Source organism: Adiantum capillus-veneris, chromosome 30 (assembly GCF_014529385.1).
Source record: "Adiantum capillus-veneris isolate H3 chromosome 30, ASM1452938v2, whole genome shotgun sequence".
NCBI lineage: Eukaryota > Viridiplantae > Streptophyta > Polypodiopsida > Polypodiales > Pteridaceae > Adiantum > Adiantum capillus-veneris.
The window spans coordinates 71437340-71460768 of record NC_140960.1 but is presented as its reverse complement, the minus strand read 5'-3'; the positions used below and the strand labels follow the sequence as shown (position 1 = coordinate 71460768).

At 42.9% G+C, this 23429-nt stretch overlaps 1 protein-coding gene across 2 annotated transcripts in view; it reads left to right on the top strand.

Moving 5' to 3' along the window:
* EMB2411 (DNA replication helicase) overlaps nucleotides 1-23429 on the top strand; it is a 51846-nt gene that overhangs the window by 17570 nt on the left and 10847 nt on the right. The window contains exons 16-34 of one of the 2 annotated variants that reach the window (XM_086507614.1): nucleotides 4230-4287; nucleotides 4356-4466; nucleotides 4675-4731; nucleotides 4829-4966; nucleotides 5050-5289; nucleotides 19536-19610; nucleotides 19740-19861; nucleotides 19956-20025; nucleotides 20252-20356; nucleotides 20987-21154; nucleotides 21318-21387; nucleotides 21468-21613; nucleotides 21702-21779; nucleotides 21862-21954; nucleotides 22038-22181; nucleotides 22310-22349; nucleotides 22463-22539; nucleotides 22739-22885; nucleotides 22962-23078. In XM_086507614.1, the coding sequence (XP_086363740.1) occupies nucleotides 4230-4287; nucleotides 4356-4466; nucleotides 4675-4731; nucleotides 4829-4966; nucleotides 5050-5289; nucleotides 19536-19610; nucleotides 19740-19861; nucleotides 19956-20025; nucleotides 20252-20356; nucleotides 20987-21154; nucleotides 21318-21387; nucleotides 21468-21613; nucleotides 21702-21779; nucleotides 21862-21954; nucleotides 22038-22181; nucleotides 22310-22349; nucleotides 22463-22539; nucleotides 22739-22885; nucleotides 22962-23078 (2056 nt within the window). The remainder of the gene's footprint in view (nucleotides 1-4229; nucleotides 4288-4355; nucleotides 4467-4674; nucleotides 4732-4828; nucleotides 4967-5049; nucleotides 5290-19535; nucleotides 19611-19739; nucleotides 19862-19955; nucleotides 20026-20251; nucleotides 20357-20986; nucleotides 21155-21317; nucleotides 21388-21467; nucleotides 21614-21701; nucleotides 21780-21861; nucleotides 21955-22037; nucleotides 22182-22309; nucleotides 22350-22462; nucleotides 22540-22738; nucleotides 22886-22961; nucleotides 23079-23429) is intronic. The other variant, XM_086507616.1, reaches the window with a different exon arrangement.

Genomic DNA, 23429 nt, shown 5'->3' with positions numbered 1-23429 from the left:
CATCTGGTATAAAAGCATTTTGTCCAAAAGTTGCTAGCGCAAATTATAGAAACCTGTACAGTGCCACGTCAGCACCTGTCATGACGCAGACCAAGCTCTCCAACAAACAAATGAGGTGGGCAAATTTCCTTTTGCAATTTCATTTTCATATTGCTCACATTGCTGGCAAGCATAATCAAGTAGCCGATGCACTCTCAAGACGGCCGAGAGTGAATGCGGTTTCCATAGCAACTCACAATGATCTATCTTCTATGATAGATGAGTATGCTATTGATCTCGATTTTAAAGATGTGATTTTAGCCCTTGCACTAGGGAAGAAAGAGGAACCATTTACTTTACAAGATGGTTATCTTCTCTATGGAAATAGACTATGCATTACTAGCTCACTACGTGAGAAAGTAATGTATGAATCTCATGCTCCTCCTTATGCAGGGCATAGAGGGATTGAGTCTACCCTAAAGGGGATTGAAACATATTTCTATTGGCCTACCATGAAAGAAAACATACAAGAGTATGTTTCTGAATGTGTGGTATGCCAAAAGACGAAGTATCACGGAAATCGTATAGTTTGCCACGTCAACAATCAACGCGAAACGTGGAATTCCGTACAGTTTGCCACGTCAGCAAGCCATCGCAAAATCCGGAGTACCGTACAGTTTGCCACGACAGCAATTTGTGACACTCTGGCTTTTTGACACTCTAGTGGCTTTAATTATGCTTTATGGAGATTAGATATGGGGCCTCTCGGTGGATCTCCATGGTAGATTTGGTAGCACTAATGGATGGAGATGTATGGAGAGGCCTCTAGTCTCTATGTTTTCTCGGATGATTCGGGCTAAGGTCTCAGTGCCACATGACAATATTCGAGCTGATCTAGCTGCTTCTCCCCTCGTGGTCGAGGCACTTACTAGATCAGTATCCTTTATGTACAGTTTATGGGACCTCCCTAGATATGCTCGGCTAGCCCTCGAGTCCTCTAGACAGCTAGCGTTGCAAGGTGATACAACATGTTGGTATGGGCAGATGACATCATGGTTTCAGTTACATGGGTTCTGCCTGGACAGATTGCCTCTATTCCAGTACTCCTTGGATGCACCCTCCCTGTCTATCACACGAACAAAGATCACTAGACTCGTATGTTAGGATCTTTTTCAGCTAGATACCAAGAGCACATGGACACAGCCGATACAAGAGTTGCGAAGATGGCTTTCTATAGAGAGCATCTTCTCCACTCACAGAGGACGGATTTGTGACTAGGTGTGGATACATGGATACACACTTATCTCATGGGATACGGTGTGCTATTGGCCAGACGGATCGAGACTGGTAGATTTCGAGGAGTACCAGCAGAGGCCAGGATATGTCATTTATGCTATATTGAGCGAGAGACAGAGCTGCACTATATATGTCATTGCCCCGTGTACTATGAGATCCGTGGCTGCTTTTACTAGTTGTTCAAAGAGGGTTTTAGACCACTCTCTATGGTCATGAGATACCCAAATCAGAGATGCCTAGGCCTGTTTTTGCTGGAGTTGTGTAGACACAAGGAGAGCTTGCTGAGGGCATCAGGGGAGAGTCGGTCTCTAAGGCAGATCGCAGATAATCTTTACACCAGACAATGAGCAGCCAGAGGAGTGCTCACCACAATAGAGCTCAGCTTCACATCACACCCACACCAGAGGTACGTTGATCGATTGAGCTAAAGAGATTCAGACGCCCATGAGCGTCGGGGGCTTCACAGTATCAGATGAGACTGCAACAGAGGATCCGGATCACCCTAGCTTGACATGCGAAGCGCCTTGTCAGAGTTTTGACTATGGAGGATATTGATGAGATTCGCCACCGACCGATGAGGAATCCCCCCCCCCCCCCCCCTCCCTCCCCAGCACCCCGCTTTTTTAGTTGTACTCAGACATTGTACTAGATTCACCACTTGTAACTTTTTTGGTCTCATAGGTCACTTTGGCCGTCTGTAGACGTTAATATATTATTTCATTTCATTTTTAGTCGTATAGCAGACATGCAGACCTCACATTGTGAAGTTTTCGTCCGAGTTACGACCAATTGATATTGTGCTAATTCTTTCTATCTTTTGTGGTGCGTATGCCCTATCAACTACCTTTTCTTTTGTGCTAATTTTTCCAATTTAACGCTTCTCTTAGTGCTAGGCTTCATTATGGCTGAGTCTGCCCTTGATCTCCGGAGTCATGACAGAAACTCAGCACGCTGAACTTTGTGTTGATGTATGCTCATGTGTGTGTGCGGGTGGTGTGTGTTGTGCTTGGGAGCATATGTTTGTACCTAGTTCTACACCCACTATTGGGCACTGACGACGTTAGTGGGGATGTTGTGGTATTTAGTCAATACTGTGCATGATGGAGCTGATGGTTATATTGTCTCGTGGGTGACTACCATGAGTCTATACCTTGCACTTTCCTTCAAGGGTGAATCTGGGTATATCCTGGATTCATCTAGGTATATTATTTCATTTCTCTCTCCAACACATCATCATCCATCTCCGTGTCACAAATGGTGACGTGGCTGCCCATTCACACACACTCTCTGCCCTGCATGGACAAGCCCCCGGAAATTGCTGGCTGACGTGGTTGGCAGTATGGGCAGGCACGCATTTTGCGGAAAGAATGCCACGTAGTAGCGTGTACGGATCTCCGCCTTTTACATCACCCTTAAAAGGTTTCAAGAGACTCACATGGAATGCATTGTGAATCCTCCAAGTATCTGGCAGTTTCAATCGGAAGGAGACATCATTTATCTTTTCAGTAATCTGGAAAGGTCCGTAGTATCGCATACTAAGCTTTGGAAAAAGCCTCTCCTTTCCCTTTTTCTTTCGTAGGCGTGCCTTCTCAAAATGTAAGAGCACCCAATCATCCTCCTTCAATTTCAAGTCGCGACGATAGTGATCCGTTGCCTTTTTCTATCGTTCTTGAGACTTCTGCAAAGTCTCGCGAACCTTGGCAAAAGCCTTATCCAAATCTCGCGTATATTTATCCGCTTCAAAAATCTTATCTTTTGTGCTTAGGAAGGGTGGAACCTTCGCAGCACCTTCAACCATCTCAAATGACGCCTTCCCCGTCGAAGAGTGTATTGTGTTATTGTAGGCAAATTCCACCAAAGGTAAGTACTTTTCCCATTGAGTCTTCTGATCTGAGATATAAGATTTCAATAAATCTATAACCACTGAATTTGCAATCTCAGATTGCCCATCTGTCTGCAGGTGGAACGATGACAAGAACTGCAACTGCGTGCCAATGTTCTTCCAAATTGCCTTGCAAAACAAGCTCATAAATCTGGGGTCCCTGTCGGAGACAATTGTCTTAGGCATGCCATGTAATCTGAAAATCATCGTGACATTCTGTGTTGTTGGGAGATCAAAAATGAAATCCATTGCAATACTTTCCTAGGGGCCGGTGGGTATGGGTAAAGGCTGTAACAATCCCTGTGCTTTATGCATGTCAAACTTGACCTTCTTGCATACTAAGCAACTGCGCACAAACTCTTCCACATCCTTTTTGAGTCTCGACCAAAAGAAGTATCTCTCTACCCCTTTCATGGTGGTAGGAATGCTGCAGTGACCCGTAAAAGATGGACAGTGGCATTCAGTCATAACCTTTTCCCTCAACAGCTGTGTAACGCACAACATGGTTTTTTCTCATCAAGTAGCCATCCCGAATCGAATATCCTGCTACAGTCTCCCCATCCCGTATCTGTGTGAAAACGTCTGCAAAATCTGTAGCTGTGGCATATTGGTCGACTATATCCGGATGATGAAGTTTTGCTGGTAGATGTTTTGCCTGCTCGTGGCTTTTAGTTACAAGTCTGGTCATTCAAAAAAATCGATGCCTATGTAGCTTTTGAAAAGGTAGCTTATTTTGTTCCATTGAGCATAGGAAATAATTCTTCATATGCCAAATACTTGAATATATGAAATGGAGCTTTCCCCTATGAGCAGTTCTGAAGTCTACATACTGCTCAAATCACTTACTGATGATGCTTATTAAGTGTCGAGTGTTTTGTCTACGTGTTGACAGGATTTTTAAAAAAAAGTTCCATTTATCCTAATTTTAATATTTAGTCTTATTTTCACATCATCTTGAAGGCTAAACACATTGGGACAATAGTTTCGAAAAGATATGGGATAATAATTTCAACAACTTTCCAGTTCTAAAACTTGTGTGGCTAGAGCCTCAAGGCTGACTTTTATCTGTCAGGTATATGGAATCTATCGACAGTGGACTCCTTTATTATCTTCAAACAAATCAAACTCTGGTAATTTTTGTAAGTGGACATTGGATTGGTTTGCATATATTCCCTTATTCAAGACTTTACTTTCCTAGGGTGTGACAACTAAACGAGGTGATATTCTTGGACTGGTCATGAGGCGAAATGAACATGCCACAAATCTGTTGACAGCATCATCTACTCAACAGCTACCACCTATGCTTCAGGCAAGTTTTAAAGTTTTGCTTCCCTACCTACTAGATGCGAGCAACTTTTAGCCTCCCAACTAACTAGGAAAAGTAGGAAAATGTCCAAGAAGCTACCACGGTTTGAATTCTTTTGAAGTAGATATCGTTGTCCCTTCTGTTTGATCTTCTGTATGTCCGTAGTGAGGGAAGCAGAGTGCTTACTTGATATTTAATCTAAACACTGTAGAGCATGCATTTGTGCCAAAGATGCTGGCATATGGATGTCTGCAGCATTTATCACAAGGTCGCTCTCTTCTTCCCTTAATACATTATCTAGAGTTTTGCCCCTGTGAAATTTTTCTAGTTGTGTTTGTACTTACTGTATTTTCAAATCTTTCAAGGTTCAAGAAGGAGGAACAGCTGTTAGCAGTGGGCTAGGAGAATTATTCATTCAAAAGACTGAACATTTGAATGGGTCACATGTTGAATTCTTAAAATCATGGGACCGTCTTATTGATCTCGAAGCACAAGAGCTGCAAGTGTGTACCTTCCATCCAAATCATTTATAGATCTGATTTTATGTGAAAAGTTAAATTTTTTTTTTCTTACATTTGCTGGTTAGGCTTCACAACGAGAAATATGGAGGCTTCCTGCGCAAGAGCGTGAGAGATCGGGACGCTGCCTTTCTTTAATGAAGCTTAAGCATAAGCCAGAGGGGTCTCGTAATGATAAGAAGAACGTTGGACCTTTCTTGTACATTTTTTCAAGAGATTTGTCGTGTACCACTTCAAATAGACTCAAAAGACAAGAGTCTGAAACATGTGGGCTGCATGAGCGACCTTTCTCTAGTGGTGATCATGTGGTAAGTTTTCTTTCTTTCCCTCTACAGAGAGTAATGAATTTTGGTCACAGGGAGGATAAAATATTAGCAGAAAATGCTGCTTCGTATTCAATGCTGCTTTGAACAAAAATAAATTTTGTGAGAAAGGATGAAAATAGACTACCTGAAGTTTTTCAAGAATAATCCACTGCCTTAACACATAATTAATGTCTTTAAATTTTGAAGTTTTGGGAGAGAAATAAAAAACTGTCGTAGTATTTAGAGTATGTATGGGTGTAACAGATATGTGTGAACACGACAAACATAAGCACTTACAGACCGACTCATGGTCGAGCTGTGTCTCGAATATCAATCCATAAACCTTAACCTCTAAATGGCTTACCATGAGTGACTTGCAGTTCTTGGGATCCATGGGATTAATGAATTGGGGCAATCATGTTCAGCAAGTAAGGAGGAATGCTCTCTACCGTAACTCGTTGTAAACAGTCGACCAATGAATGGGATATTGCATTGGAGAATGCTTCCCTCTGGTGCCTGCTTAATGTGCCCTTTCATGGGTGTGGAAATTCATGCCTCGGGGTTGTAGTGACAAAGTCTCTAAGGATTGCTTCCCGTCCTCTGTAGCCTGCTGGCTTTTCGTTCTTCCTGGATTATTTCACTTTGATTAGTTCTGCTGATCTGTTCTTGAGTTGGAGTGGGGTGAATTAATCTGCTATCTGCATGGACAATCCCTTCAAAGATCTCGTCTGTCACATGACTCTTATCTTCTCTCCCATATCAAAATAACCAAGCTTTGCTTGCTTGCTCTTTACTTCACCGATTTTTGAATCCCCAAATCTATGAAAGGTTCAACCTTCACCAGTTGTTCTTTTAGTATGTGTTTCTAGAATGCAGTCTTACCCATGATTTGGGTGCAAGCCTTCTTTTTCCCAGCCAATGGGATCCCCCCCACTCTAATGTATTTTTTTGCATACTTTAAGCCCTTTCTTTCTCGCTGATAAGCGAGAAAACTTCTTTTATAGAAGGTTTGCATCTTTTGAAAATACCTGTGCCAAGGCTGCCATATCTTGCATTTAATTTGTGGTCGTCTTTGTCTCCCTTCTTGATCTCCAAGGTTTGTAGCTTTGTCTCGAGCTCCATAATTCTTCCTTCCTTCTTGAGTAAATCTTGTTCTACGGTTCCTAGCTCAGCGTGAAATTTCTGCAGTTCTTGCATCAAGTACAACGCCAAGGGGGTTTGTTTGGTAATGGGGAGTGCGATGGGGGGTTTGCCCATCTAGAAGGCTGCGGCAAAGGTTTTTCAATACATCGCTGGTGTTTATGAAAACCCCAGGGGATGTACCACGTCTTTTGGTAACGCTAATGGAGATCACATCATATGGGGTTTTTAGTTGTTGGCTGATTGGAGGGTTGAACATATTTGCATGTGGGGTTCAACAGAGAGGGATTAACCTGGCTAAAGATTGGGCAGCATTGCAAGATGTGCATATGTCTTGGTTTCCAGGTATATATAATATGCCTCTGCATTGCTTTCTTTGACATTTGTCTCTATTCTTGTAGAAGCTCTTAAATTGGTAGTCTGTCCACCTGCCTTTGATAGGCAAAAATGAAAGGAAATGAAATGTTATACTAAACATCTTTAAGAGGCCAAAATGACCTATGAGACCAAATTGATACAATTCTGGTGGATCTAAAGCCAAACTGAACATCAGTGTCCGAGGATGTGGCATTGGGCGCTGTTCGAGGATGTAGTGCATCGGTCGTTGAAGAATATCGTCAATGTCCGTGTTGGTAAATAGTCGTACTGGAGGTCTCCCATGCCGTGCTAGAATAGCCTTGACCCTTGGATGGAGCCTCTGTCAATGTTGGTGGTGGCCCTTGTAGATGTGGGCTTCGAGCTTTCCCAAGCTCAATGACTCTGTCAATCAATATACCTTTGGTATAGATGGACTTTAAAGTCTGTTATGAATCTTTCTCATGTGATTGCTGAGTTCCGAGAAACGACCTCCCGAGAAGGTGATGTCAAACTGTTGTATGAATTCAAGGGCTCGATGTGTAATGGGGACGGGCGCCACGTGCCAAGGGAAAAGAACAGACTGAACACTATGCATGATGGAGCTGATGGTTATATTGTCTTGTGGGTGACTACCATGGGTCTGTACCTTGCACTTTCCTTTTAAGGGTGAATCTGGGCCTATCCTAGATTCATCTAGGTATACTTTTAGCACTTCGAATAACACTGAACTGAAAGAGAGAGAGTGCACGACACACGAGACAGGGAGTGGCGGAGTTCCACCCTGAGAGAGCATTGGCCCCAAACCTTGGCGCCCCTTTTGGAATTTCTTTATATTTCTTGAACTCAATATAATGCCGATACTTGCGCTTTACATCTTCACCCGGAAGAGTGCCAGAGACTGAGTCCTCTACACATAATTAAAGCCCCTTGGCCTATGAAAAGCAGTTACATGAAAAGCATAAAACTCAAAAGCATCTGGTCTTCAAAAGCTCTAGGGCCAAAAAGTTGCCAGTGCAAAATTCCGCACAACTGCTACGTCAGCAGTCCATCGTAAACGCGGAAGTTTGTACAACCTGCCATGTCATCAATGTAAATTGGGGGTGTCCATACAGTTGCCACGTCATCACCTTTTTCACAAGAGATTAAGTGTGTGTGTGTGTGGTCCCGCTTTATTTTAAAGGCTTTAGGTCCCTTGGGCCCCATTAAATGGGGTCCCATAAGTTGGTGGAAACTCTTCTTTAAAAATAGGCCACTTCTTCTGTTGCTTCTGCTTCTTCACTTAGGGTTTAGGCTCCTCGGCCAAGATCTGCAAGTTGGCTCCGTTCTTCATTGGCTTGACACATTAGCAGTTTGTGACACGATGGGTGTCTTGGTAGCCCGAAAACATGTCAAACTTGACTGCTTGAAAGTTGACTCCCATCCTTGAACTCATTTGTCAATCTCTGCTCTAAAGAAATCAGTGATATCCCTTTGTGAATGTCTCCCACTATCTAATCTCCTAAGGAGACTCTCCTCGTGTCTGCGCAACTCTAGCAAAACACCATGGCATCTTTGATCCTGATATCTCACGACTCCAGCCAGTGGTCCAAAGCCCTCTTTGAATAGACAACGAAAGAGACCTCGTATCTCATAGTACATTGGACAATAACATATTGATGTAACTTTGTCTCTGGCCTCTATATGATAGAACTCGCAAATCCTGGCCTTTGTTGGTACTCTCCTAAATCTACCAATCTCAATTTTCTAGCTGGTGCGCTGATGTGCGCATCTAATAAATACTACATTGTATCCCATGGGATAAATGGGTGTCCATATAGGGAGGTCTGGTCATAAATCCATCCTCTCTGAGCTCAAGGAGATGCTCTCTGTAGAAAGCCATCTTCGTGCCAAGCTCTCGTGCGTGCTCTATCCATGTCCTCCTTGTGTCTAGTTGAATCAAATCCTGTTTGATGAGGCGGGTGATGTCCGTCTATGTGTGGGACAAGGAGGGTGCATCCAACGAGTACTGGAAGGGGAGTAGTTTGCTTATACTAAAACGAGGATGTCATTTGTGCATACCAACAAGATGTGTCTCCTTGTGAAGCAAGCTGTCGAGAAGCTAGGCGAGCATATCTATCTTTGGGGAGATCCCTGATGCTATTTGAGGCAGATTTGGTAAGTGCCTCTATGACTAGCGGAGAGTACCAAGCTCTGTGCGAATAATCTCATATGGTACAGAGACCTTGGCCCTAATCATCCGAGAAATCCTAGAGACTAGAGGCCTCTCTATACATCTCCATCCATCAATACTGCCAGCTCAACTATGATGATCTACTGATCATCCTCATATCTATAGCCCATAAAACATAGTAGAAGTGACAAATGTGTCAAATATCAGAGCTTTGTTCGAAGTTCTTGAAACTGAATCCACCTCTTCATCCTCCCCGAAGTTGCATTTACTCTTGTGAGTCTGGTCTCTATCAAGGTTGGATCAAAACGTACGTACTGATCCGTTCCGTACCGTACGGACGTTATGTACGGATCAGTACCGTACGGAACAATCCGTACGCCTTTTTTTTTTTTTGGGTGGTGGGGGTGTGGGAAGCCCGTACAATGTTGATTTTAAATAAAAATCCAAATCTCTTGCAATAGTTACACAGTATATGGTTGTCTTGTAAAATGTGTCTTTGAATGTCTCTTTAAGTTGTTGGCTTCTCTCTTGTTTTTTATTGGAAATGTCCTAGAAAATTTAGTACTTTGCGGTTTTTTTACAAGAGTACGTATTTTTACGTACGTAAAAATTTTTCCTGTATGGAACAACGTACAGTACGTACATATACGCCACGTACAGTACGTTTGGTACCACCTTGGTCTCTATTGTACTAGAACTTTGGACCTCTGAAGACCACTCCCAAGTAAGTTTATGCGTTTGTATACTCAGCCGTCTGCTGATCATATGTGAAGGTCGGTGCAAATCGCTTGATCCACTGTGTTGTGGTGTTTAACACCATAACTTCGGTCTTGCCAAGGTTTACCGACAAGCCGCTATCACTAGCAAATGTGTGAATGCATCCAAGTGTCGTTGCATCCCCTCGGGCAAATATGAGATCAAGATGATATCATCTGCATATAGTAGTAATGAAATCCATGTCCATGCTAGCTATGCTTCAGCATCCTTGTTTCACTCCAACAATGGAGAGAATATGCTCAGATAACCCCTCAAGAGTACGAACCTGCTCCATGACTGTCGTGTATAAAGCCATGACTCCGCAGACGAGCTCATGGGTACTCCCATCTCTTGTAATCTTTGCATCATTCGAGCTCTAGGAACCCTATCAAATGCTTTGCAAAAATCCATAGAGGTACAATGAATCCCCATACCAAGTGATTTACTTTCGTCAATAACAACTTTGAGTGTCAATATATGATCAAGAGTAGAAAAACCCCTCCCAAAACTTGCCTGGCTTGATGCCCAAATGCTTGCTCTCTCTGTCCATCTACAAGAATGGATGCATACAACCTAGCTAGTGTGTGCTCAATCATGATAGTACGGTAATTCCTCGGAATCATGAGGTCTCTTGCCTTGAAGATACGCACAAGAGTAGACATGCTCCAAGTATCTGGAAAACCCTCTTATATGGCTCGGTTTAACAGTGTTGCAAGAAGCCTTGCAAGCATATCCTAGTATGTATGAAGTGCTCCGCCATCAATCCATCACGATCATATGCTCTCCTTGTCCTCATCGTGTCAAGGGCTTTCTTTAGCATCTTAGTGATAAAGAAAGTGCATTTTTGTGTGCAAGGCTTCGAAGGGTCGGGTAGAGACTGTTGCCCTAGAACTGTGTAAAGAGATGCTACATATGTGCTCCAAATCTCAGTGGATGTGATAGCCGGTGGGGGGGAATGCTCATGAAAACTTCTCCTTGCCTCTCTTGAGTCCTGGCTTATGAATAGCTTGTACAACTCCTTCTCTAACCGAGCAAGGTAAGTCCTCTTCTTTCGTCACTTTCGGCATTAAAAGGCTATCTGTGACTGTCTATGAGTAATGGCTCCCAAGAGCACCTCTCTCTGGAGTGTGGCTCTTGTCTCTCTACACTCCTTCTGATACCAACTGCTCTGGGGTAGAGAGAATCTTCCAAATGTGCCTTGGGCTCTTATGCTTGCTTACTTACGTCAACGTGTGGTTACTTCTTCCTTTGGTCATTGGCAATCATCTTTTTGGGATGTGTTTGGGAAGATGGAAGGGCATATTCATGGATGTCCCTTTACTTGCAGTTTGATCTCTGCCTGGAAAGAAGTTACAAGGCATTTATCATGGCATGGTCGGCAACAGCAGGTAAGAAATTCACTTCGTTTGGAAAGTCTTCATTGGATTCAGGCATTCTCTCTTACTTTGGTTGATCGCTCGCCTCGTCAGGCATACTTTCTCTCTTGTCATGGCCTTCAAGTGGGTTGGTGATGTGGTTGATGAGGTGGGCTACACTCTCTAGTTTCCCCTTGCTGCTTGCCGTTTTGAATTGGGTATGCATTATCGTCAGCTGTGGAGTGAACTTCAACGTATGTTGGTTGAATTTTTACCCATTCCGTCTTTGGCTGATGGTATTCGCATCTCTGATTGGAATCTCGGGAATTTGCCTTTCGAGGCCATTTTTGCTAGTAAGGTTTATGCCCTTCTTTTACCGCAAGTTTATGCCAGTAAGGTCACCTGCTTTGCGATTGCTGCATTACTAGAGTTTTTCTTCGTTGCATATGAGCTTGTATGCGGCTCCGTTTCCCCTCGTGGTCTTCCACAAATGGTTTTGGGCCTTTGGCATTCTCTCGCCTTCCTTTGGCGATTTGTGGTCTTCTTCATGCGGGTCAGATTTTGGGCTTATTGGACTCTGTGGCGCCAACGTAATTGCTATATGTTTCATTGCTCGAATGAAGACCCTTTTCAGTTTTTCAAGCTTTCCCTTGGGCAATATTTACGTTTTGCCTTGGAAGTAGGTGATATCACCCCAGAGATGCATCAACTTTCCTATGAATGCTTTTAGCCCTTTGTCGTATCCGAACCGTAATGCGTTCTTTTCTTTGTACATGATCCTTCCAGTGTGTTTTCCTCACCTTGAGGTTTCTCACCTGTAAATTAATTCGAAAGATTTACAAAAAAAGTCTTTGTGTGTGTTGTTTATGGCAGGATGGAGAGGAGGATTTAGCTAGGTTTGTTGCCTTCATCTTGTGGTTGATGCTCTATGTTGCGGTTTTGGTAGTGTTTCTCGGTGGTGTGCCAGAGATGCATCAACTTTCCTATAAACGCTTTTAGCCCTTTGTCGTAGCCGAACACTAATGCGTTCTTTTCTTTGTACATGATCCTTTCAGTGTGTTTTCCTCACCTTGAGGTTTCCCACTTGTAAATTAATCCAAAAGATTTACAAAAAAAGTCTTTGTGTGTGTTGTTTATGGCAGGATCGAGAGGAGGATTTAGCTAGGTTTGTTGCCTTCATCTTGTGGTTGATGCTCTATGTTGCGGTTTTGGTAGTGTTTCTCGGTGGTGTGGGTGTGTTGGACCGAGTTGCATTCCGGTACAACACCCCTCAAGATGGGGCACCATGTCGTAGCTTTGTTGGTTAAGGTCGACTCATGGTGAACTTCGCATCCTTGGTTTGAATTTTGAGTTCGTGTAGAGCTTATTGTAAGATTACACAATGCATAAGAGTGGGGTAGGGAAAGATATGTTAGCATAATCTTTAGTTCTAGGGTCCATGCTTATTCACCTTATGGTCTAGGTCTTGTAATTTACCCTAAAAATGTATGTGCCTATTTTGGAGGGTCAATTTTGTTTGTTCTTTGAAATATTTTGAATACATAAACTTTTGTTGCGTCCCTCGTTTCTTGTCATGCGTTTTTGCAAGCATGCGCGTTTGTTTTTCCACCGTTTTTTTGATTTCTAGGTTTTTGCTCTCAACGCAGAGCGACTTCAAATCTTGTCCTGAATTGTAGTCCTTATATTACGCCCTTAGTTAAGGCTCAATGCCTAAAAAATTATGCACTCACTCTCTTTTCTAAGAATGCAAATTCTAGTCGTTTTGCCTCTCACATTGAATGGTTTTCCACCCTAGCATTATTCTAACAACTGTTATCAAAGCCCATGCAGCTTATGCTTAGGGCGCAACTCATCTAAATACAAGGGTAATGCCTACATTCTCACTTAGATTTTAGGCTTTTTCCCTCTTGTGCTAGTTTTGCATGCATCAATACTTCAAGCATTGCTTGAGCTATGATCTGCTAAGCTCTATGAACTACTTGGTATCTTGGAGCAATGGTCGTAGTGAACATAGTGGACAACTTCTCTTTGGGTACCATTAATAGTCCATTTCAATCAAGAATTACTTCTTTCTTATTGTGGCGTTAAAGTCTATTTATCCTTTGAGATTGCTTAGACACGACAAAACTGTTACTCTCCCATTCCATTCATCGAATTACTCTCCATCCCATGTATTGTGATGTGTGCCATTATCTCTATGATGATGATGTCATTGTCATTGTCCTAATTTTGTATAAGGAGCTAGATAACCTTTCCTCACCCACTATTAATAGTACACATTGGGAATGGAGTCTATTGACAAGTTCAATGGCTATGACTTCCACACTCAGCTAGGCAAGGTCAGGGGCTATCTTATGAGAGGGACCATGGGGCATCATCATGCCTCCACCTCAAGAAGGAGATAGTGCCGCAACCAAGGCAACTTTGGCTCAATTCCAAGCCAAAGATGGAACAAGCATTTGGGACGTTTGTCCAGAGTTACCAGGGAACGCGTTCCCTAGGGTCTGGAACGCCGGAACGGTGTTCCGGCCGGTCACTGGTGCAAGGAACGTCCCGGAACGGTAGGGTGTTCCGGATGACAATCTGATACCGAAACGGTTTGGGGAGAACAGGCTGGAAGGGGTGGAACGGCCGGAACGATAGCAAACGGGCAGATTTCTAGCAGGCTCCAACGGTCACAATTGGTCACAAACTCCAATGGTCACAACTGGTCACAAACAGGTAGATTCTGGGGTTTTTTCTTTTCTGGCAGCCCTTGCAAATTGCTCCTCCCTCATCCCTTTCCTTCACAAATGCAACAAGCCTCAAGGCTCTCTCTCTCTCTCTCTCTCTCTCTCTCTCTCCCCCTTGCTCTCAAGCTCTACCCTCAAGCTCTCAAGCTCTCTCCCTTGGGCTTGCCCTCAAGCTCTCTCTCCCTTGGTCTCAAGAAGTGAAGCCTCTCTCTCAAACACTCTATCTCAAGCTCTCAAGGAGTCAAGCGGCAAGCCTCTCTCTCAAGCTCTCTCTATCTCAAACCCTCAAGGATCTCTCTCTCTCTCTCTCTCTCTCTCTCTCTCTCTCTCTCTCTCTCTGTGATAATCCATGGCCTCTTCTTCTCGTACAACCCCCTCCGTTCATGCGGGCAACACTCAAGAGGTGAAGGAATGGTCGTGGTAGGATGAAGTGACTTCGGAGGGCACCTTGTCGGTGACGGGAGGTGCTCGTGCATCGGCATGCAAGCTATGCTCTTACACGCGGAAAGGGGGGCATGACAGAGTGAGGGCACACTTTCTTCGAGTGCCGGGACATGAGGTGCACCAACGTAAGTGTCAAGAAGAGGAAGGAAATTGAGGAAAAGGATCGGCAATTCAACCATAACATGCAAAGGTATCGATCCTAAGACCCTCATTTTTCCTTCTTCTTCTCTACCCGGTGCCGATGGCGGTGGATCTTCATCGGATCCGATTCGTCGCCAAAGGACACTTGCCACCTCTTGGGACCCAAAGAAGAAGGAAGAGGGGGATGCTGCTGTGGCCCGATTCTCCTATCATGACCATATCCCAGTTGTCGCGGCTCGGTAAGCTTCATCGATCTTCTCTCATTTCTTCTATTATCGTTGTTTCCGCCACTATGATCTCTAATGTCACGTGCACATCTAACCCTATGTGTACGTGGACAAGCTACTTCATGACAAGGGTTCATTCAGCTTAGGAATAGGAAGTGTTCTGGCACTTTTGTGAGTCTGTCGCAGACCATGCATGTCCAGGCACTTAGAGTAGATGTATATCCTCTGGTTGCACACAACATGATCATCAAATTACATTCAATACCCATTAGGAGCATTTTTATAGTGCACAGACCTATTTTCCCTATTTTAGCCATTTTTCACTTATTATTATTGAGTGACTTTCTTGGGAAACTGGGTAGGGCGATTTGACAAGCAAGTATATAAGAAAACCCAGCGCTAGCACTTTCTGGTAGAAGAGGCAGCAGGAACCAATCGTTCAACGGGCACCTTCTCAGCAAGACCTCTCCGACAATTAACCTAGCGTTTTCAGCCAACAGACCAAAGACCAGCCTAGCTTTTTTCATCAAGGACAGCCCCGACGTTTGCAGACAGTAGATCAAGCCTGGCGTTAGCAGATTTCCTCAGCAGATCACTAGCGTTTTTCCATCAGACATAGATTCAGCCCTAGTGTTTTTTGATCAGCAGAACAACATAGCGTTTTGCAGATTCTCCGCAATAGAACCAGCATAGGCATCAGCGTTTTCAGTTTTCAGCAGTCAGACTCCGTAGTAGAACTCCCGAACCTCGTAGATCTCACCTTCCCGCAGCAGACTTCCCGAAGCAGATCCTCGTCGCACGGTTAGATCAGCCAGCGTTTGCAGATTCAGCCCGGAAAACGTAGATTTCAATATATGCGTTTTCAGCGCGTCGTCGTCGCATTTTCCTCATCGCCGTCGTCACCAACATAGAGTCAGAATTCAACAGATAAGGATTTGCAGATTTCAGCCATTTGCGTTTTCAGATTTCAGCTCGTCTCGTCGTCGTTGTCGACATCGTCGGCAAGTCCATTGCATTGTAGAGATTTGTGCAATCAATAGTAGACCGCTCTCCCCATAGAGAGTGGGGCCTTCGGAGGAGGGTTTGACAACATTCTGGTGTCGTATTCTTCTTTCTCTATTGAAGTAGTCTCAGCACCTTCATTCATAGTGTTTACCACTTTGTTTGTGACCATTTGCACTCTCTCACTAAAGGAACGAAAGGCTCTCCCTTCCGTAAGTAAAAGGAACCCTTGAGCACAATTCGGAGCACTCATCTTGAGCAAAGTTCAACATTCACTTCCGCTGCACCTTACATTGGTCTAAAGTTTAAACTATGAATAATAATACTAACCTCTTCTATATGTGATCGAAATAGGTCGAAGTATAGGAAAGCTATGGTGCAGCGGATAGGAGAGTATGGCACCGGTTATGTGCTGCCATCTCCAGAGGCTCTCCGAACCACTTTGCTCGATCGAGAGAAGGCGATCATGGAGCAAGCAACGTTCAATATTCAACGGCTTTGGGCAAAACATTGTGTTTCCCTCATTGCCGACAAATGGAGGAGCGATGCAAGAAAGAGATCTATCCGTTGCCTCGTCGCATACTTGAGTGGAGAGATGTACTTTGTGCACTCTCATGATGCCATCGAGAGTGACAAGTTCGCCGATGCCCTCGTTGCAGAGTGGACAGTGGCGGTTCGATAGGTCTTCATGAGTGATGAGTTCACCACCTTCCCCTATGCAAAGAGTGTTGCAGTGATTCATTGCAAGGAGAAGGCATAGGATCTTGAGTTTTGGAAGGAGCTCAAGAGTCCAGATGCACATGTAAAACCGATGATTCATTTGCTTCAGGTTGTGGATGGCATGGATCCTTGCATTGGCAAGGTTTATGAGAGGCAATGGACCGCATGATCGAGTAGCTTGCACAGCTTGAGTCGGATGCAGAGCGATATGATGAGATCCGTGCGCTTTGCAACTCAAGGTGGAATTCATATGCCACTCCTTTGCACGGGGCAACATACATGGTGGATCCAGAGTTCCAAGGTGTAGGGCAAGTGATAGATAAAGAAGTCATGAACCAATTTACAGACATCTTAAACAAGATGGTTCTAGACAGAGATGGGCAACGCATTGTCAGAGATCAGTTGAGACATACAGAGAGACGCGGGGGCCATTTCAAGTCCAGATGCTCAGATTGACTGCAAGAAGATAGATTCAGTGCTATGGTGGGAGGACTATGGCTATGATGGCCTTGAGCTTCAGAGATTGGCGATCCGTATTCTCAGCTACTCAGTTAGTATCTCATGCTTGGAGCAATTGTGGAGTACCTTTAGCCACGAAGAGGAATCGGCTTTGAGTAGAGAAGGCAAATGATCTTGTCTTTGTCGACGCAAATTTGAAAATGCTTTGCAAGAGTACAAGTAAACAGACAGATCCTTTTACACAGTGCGAGATGGAGCAAGAGGCTCCTCAGGTAGGTGGAGATACAGAGGCACTGACGCCAGGTACTTCGTCTATGGCCAAGGTCGAGCGCCTAGAGCTCGATGATGAGGAATGGGAGGATGTGCATGACATACAGCCGGCTACTACTAATTGGGAGGCTTCTCAGGTTAGTGGCTCTTGAGTCTTGAGTCTTGAGACTCTAGGCCTTCCATTATCCATACTTTTTTGTATTACGGCTTGCCCTTGTGGTATTTGTCACCTTTGGTCTTTTGGTATTGTGGTTTGCCCCCCTTGTAGTCTCATTATGGTATATGTCACCTTTGGTTTTTTTGTAGCGCCTTAGTAGCCAAAATTAAGCGAAAAGTACATATTGCTTAATGTTAAGGCTCAACTTTGAAGTCTTATCTCATAACTTCTCCTCTTGCAATTATATGAGAGCTCTAATTTGTAATTGCATGTGTTATTGTGTATGGGCATTGTGTCTGTTGTGTATGTACTATGACCGTGTTGCCGTACATCACAATCAAGTCATAATAAGATTGAATGGTCTTCAAATCGTGTTTTTTGTGGGTATTAGAGTCAAAGGACTCTAGTACTACTTGTATTCAAACACATAACGCTAAAATAATGCATTATTTGGGTGTTTTTTATGCCTCTTGTTCCATGCCGTTCCCGTTCCGGACACCTTACCGCTCCCCCGTTCTGCAGGGAGGCCCGCCGCCGTTCCCGTTCCGCGTTTCGGTTGACTTTGCTTTTGTCACCTCCTTGGATAGTAAATATGTCCGCTTTCTCAATGAAGCAACTTTAGTCTACAATGCATCGGGAGATCCTACAGGGAAGTTTGGGAGGTAAGGGGAAGCATTCCAAAGCATCTTTGATGATGAATTTATACAATATCAACATGGATGAAGGTGAAGACCTCTCGGGCCTCATCACTGGGCTCAGGGGTATATGTACCCAATTTTTGCACATCCAAACATAGTTGGATGATGAAAAAAAGTTGCTATTCTACTAAATGCACTTCTTGCATAGTATGGCCGAATTGTCACATACAGGAAGAGGAAAGGAAGCTCAACAAGAAGAATTGATAGGTTGTAGCGTAAAGGTAACAATGTTCTTGATGTTGCAAGTGCTGATTATTTGCAAAAGTGCATTCATTGTGGGAGAAGCAATTATTTTAGCAAAGACTGTTTTCAATCGCCCTCATTGTATTAGGACCAACCATCCACCTTACCTGCAACCATCCACCCTACATGTGTTTTTTCAAAGACAAAAGCTACAGAAGGACCTCGAGCGAAGTCCTTTGAAAAACTTGTACAAAAATGTTGCTTTCGCTTAGAGAAGCCTATTCTCTTTTAAAGAGTGGCTTTTAGCCTTTGAGATGGAAGTCCCTAAACCTGTCTACATACTTTTGGATAGACTCTCTACACCCTAGCTTGAGGCTTCTCCATGCAATAAAAAATATCTTAAGCCTCACTTGAAAGTTAGAGAAATTGCTCCATAATGGCAATTTTCTATGCTTTCTAGGTTTTTGGAGCTTCTCCCTTGGATCAAAGACTGGCCCACCATTGGCAAGTTGGCCTTTGGAGATATAGGGAGACATGTCAAAGTTTTGAAGACTCTGTAAAGTCTTCAGCTCCAAAAGCAACATCAAACTGCTGGATGAGATTGAGAATCTTATTGGTGTCACCAAAAAAAGGTGTTTTCAACCATGTTGAAGGAGTATCTTCTCTTGTGATGGGAGATTCAGATGATAAGTTTAGCAGTCTTTTGTTAAATTCAGATGATAGTTTTTTGTGAGCAGTCTTTTGTTCAAACACTCCATTGTACCTTCACTCTTGTTTTGAAGTCCAGTTTGTGAGTTTGTGTACTGGGGACTTTTGAGTTAGAGGAAGGCCTTGCCATTGAAAGTGTATCCATGTAGCTGTTGTCTCCTACTCCTTGTTGTTTGTAAGGAAGCTTGTCTTGGGCTACCCTTTGCTCAAGGCTTTGGAGGACTGTCATGTAATCATGTAAGCATAAGCCTTAGTGTTAGGATCCATGCTCATTTACCTTGTATGGCCCATGCCTTTGCCATTTACCCTAAAAAGGTATGGTCAAATATTCAGCCCCCATTTTGGAGAATTGACCCCAATCTTCTCTTAAACTGTAGTTCATCATATCCCTAAATTATGAAGGTCATCTACCCCTTATGTCAAGCCCAAAGCAAGGCTCAAAGTGTGTAAAATGATATACTCACTCTAGAATGCAAGTTCTAGTATTTCTTCCTTTCACAGTAAATGCTTCAAATGCTCTTCCACCGTAGCATTATTCTAATAAAATGGTAAGATAGGAACATGTGGCTTGAATTTCTAAGGGGAGGAGAACTTGGGTTGAAATAAAAACCGATTATGAATTACATGGTGGCTGAAAGCTGGTCAGATAACAAAATACGTTAATGTTACATTTGATTTTACAAAAGGAGCTTTGTCCAGGATGTTGTGACTGACTTTGTGCTTGTTGCAGCTGCTTAGTACAGAGAGTGGGCATGTTGCAGTTGCTGCTGGTTCTGTATGTGATATCAAAGAGGACACTATATCGGTATTGCTTGTGCAGTATATGAGTTAAGACGTAATAAAGGCTTTTCAAAAGCTTAATACCAACAAGCTATCTTTTTATAAAGGTCTCGAGACACATTTAGCTTAGTTCTGATATTGATTAATATTTCAGATACAGCTCTCGCAGCAGCTGTGGCTTCCGCAACAGAAGGGAGTTTCAGACAAGGAGGTTCTTTTTAATCAGGTTTGGCGAATAGACAAAGATGAGACAGCTTCTTTTCTGGCTACTATGAGGTATGTGAAATGTGCAAAACCTTGTTTGGCAATATAGATGCTGCTGGTTTCCTCTTTATATAGCTGTTGCTTGGAACATAACTTCATTTTGCAGGTTTAATGTTTTGCAATTGTTTTTGAGGAATGGGCACGAACAGGGTCGCCGGCTTATAGTTGACCTTGAGGTATGCTGAAGTGGTTTTCCCTAGAACCCTTTTGGAATTGTAGGTAGAAAGGTTCATTTTTTGGATGCTGTGCTATCTGAGATGGTTTGCAGGTCTTGTGTGTTACTCAAGGTGGTTCTTGATTTTGGGTCTTTCTTCCCCAGTGTGGAACTTCTTGTGATTTTATTTTACACTTTATTTGCAGTCTCTTAATACTTGGATCTTACATCAGTTTTCTGTTGTACAGCCACCCAAATTTGATAATGGAGGACTTTTTAGTCAGGATCCTGCTGCAATGTATGTGCGGTCAGCATCCGCTTTGAATGATGATCAGCGACGTGCTATATTTAAAGTAATGATTCACATGTCCCTTGCATTTCTGTTATATGTCTGTTGGCAAATTGTTATTTCTAATACATGGCTTCTTTCACGGACTACATTTTTCCACATTGGTTATGTAATACCACCCGATCCAGTGCTGCTTTGTTTCAAGTGCTACAAATAAAGGAAACATTGAGATACCTGAGAATTTATTAGTTTAAGGCTGCTATCAGGGATGACATTTTTCTTCATGGGAATGTATCGGCGTCAATTCAGCCTTGAAGGTTGTTGTCTTTACATTCAATATAATGCAAAGTATTTGTGTTGAGAAGCTAGTGTGCCACACTATCAGATTGGGGCTCACAAAATGGATATAGTTCTGGTGTGTCTGATTTCAGTCTGATGACTCTAACAAGTATCTTTATTTTCCCACAGCCAAATGGCTCCTCATTTGTTAGGTATCATAAAAACTAGATCAAGTCATTTTTGGCTATTTACTCTCTTTTGATTTTAATTATATGTTTTGCACTTAGGCTTATGTACGTGAACATGTTTTTAATAAAGTATGGGCTTGAAATGCTCTAGAAGCTCTGTCTTCTGTTGATAGAGGGCTTTGCATTTACATGGGTGTGATAATTGTGGTGTGTTTCATGCTGTGCAGATACTCTCTGCACGGGATTATGCGCTTGTACTTGGGATGCCGGGTACTGGCAAGACATCGACGATTGTCCATGCTGTCAAAGCTTTGCTTACTCGTGGAGCATCCATTCTTCTCACTTCGTATACCAACTCTGCTGTGGACAACATTCTTTTGAAGCTCAAACACCAGGTGATGGTCAGGCCTTGAAGTTAAAAGTTTAAGGCTTAGATCAGATTGTTGTCCTTTATCGAGTGGAATTAAAGGGCAACTTTGAGGTTGAAATCTTAATTGTTGAGGCTTCTTGGATGTTTAGCCATCACTGGTGAAACATGAATATTTTACTGACTTTCAGGGAGTCGACTTTGTACGTCTCGGAAGGGCAAGTGCTATACATCCTGAATTGAAAAGTTACATGATTGATGGTGGGCAGTTTTGTCTTATAAACGAGGTTTTATATTTTGCCTTATAACTTCTGACATTAGTTCTACACCTGGTTTTCTAGATTTGAGTACGGTTCAAGATTTGGAAATGCGGATGAGTGCCGTCCATGTTGTTGCCGCAACTTGCTTAGGGGTGCAACATCCATTGCTTACAGATAGGAAATTTGATGTTTGCATTGTTGATGAAGCTGGACAGATAACTTTGCCAGTATGTAAACTTACACTCAAACTGCACATTAGATGACTTTGCTGAATGTAGTAAACGCTTTCCATTGAACCCCTTGAAAATGGTACAGGTGTGTGTTGGTCCCCTGCGATTTGCAAACACATTTGTTCTTGTTGGTGATCATTACCAATTGCCTCCCTTGGTTCGGGTAATGAAACCTAGCCTGGAATGTTCTGTAAAGAGGTCATTCTAACATTTCTCTCATTAAGCTCCATGTTTACGACAAGCAGAATGCAGAGGCTCGAGAGAGGGGCATGGCAGTGAGTTTGTTTAGGAGGCTGTCAGAAGGTCACCCTCAATCTATTGCGGCGCTCCAGTGCCAGGTGATAGTGATCTCTATGTAGGCCATATAATAGAAAGTGAAAATGCAAATTCCAAAATTCAAAAGCTGGTTAACTATGTGCAGTACCGGATGTCTGCTGACATCATGAGATTGTGCAACACTCTAATTTATGGCGATCGTCTACGCTGTGGATCACCGGAAGTTGCAAATGCGCGATTGATATTCCAAGAAACCGATGTTCTTGCTGCTCCGAGCTGGTTGCAAAAGGTATTTTGAGAGATCTCAGCAGTCTATTCGTTGTTCTTTTAGGTAGAATGGGGTACTAATGAGGATAACTTTAGAGGTGCTCATTCTGTCTAGCTTGAATGATTTATTCTGTGTGGCTCTGCTTACAGGCTTTAGATGCTGCAAAATCTGCTGTTTTTGTCAACACAGGTATTTTACCTTGATTTCCGAAGCATTCTGTTGCCTTTGGCAATATATATATTTTAATTTCATGGTATGCTTTTATATCAATCTTAGCGTAATTTGCCCTTTATCTGTCTTAGCAGATATGCTGAATGCTGAAGAACTACCCTCCCGAAGGACCACACACAACATGACTGAAGCTAAAATTGTGATTTTGGTAATCAATTGGGTTCTATGTGTTTCAACGGTTAGTCCGTAGATAAAATGTGTTGTGGATCCCATGTAAGTAGACCTTGATTATGTGTCAGGGCTGGCTAACTCGGTCCTTCTGTTGATAAATATCTTCATAATTGTTATGTGAGTTCATCTTAAACATGCACCAGGCTCTGCTTACTAGTTCTATTGTATGTTATTAGATATTCAAGCATTTACGACAACTGGGGATAGAAGCAAAAGACATTGGTATTATCAGTCCGTACAATTATCAAGTTCAGCATATTCGTCGTTTATTAGCTCATGATGAGCTTACTGCTTTAGAGGTTCACACAATCGATCGCTTCCAGGTGTGCTTGTGGCGTAAGTACGAATACTATTTTGTGCTTTGGATTGGATCTGACTGTTAAGAAAATATTTCCACAGGGGCGTGATAAAGAGTGTGTGTTGGTTTCGTTTGTCAAATCATCAACTCAAGCTAGAAGCTCATCCTCGATTCTTGGCGATTGGCATCGCATCAATGTTGCAATTACTCGAGCCAAAGTAATTATGTTTGCTATGTTTGAGGGTTATGTACGAACTTTCTAAGTATTGTGTTTGAAGTGTATGACTAAGTTGTCTGATGTATATGTTCATGTTCTTCGAGTTTTACAGTAGTACAATTACATGTCCATTATGTTTGCTATGTTTGAGGGTTTGGATGTATAAGCCTTTTAAAAATTGTTATTTGAGGTGTGTGCGCGTGTGGCCTGTATATATGTTGATGTAATTCAAGTCTCATGCTAGCGAGATTACTATGTCCTCTACAATATGTGATCTAATGTAAGTTCTTGAGCTTACTACAAATATTTCTTCTGGTAAAAGTAAGCTTGAATCCTCAAGAAGAGGATTAGT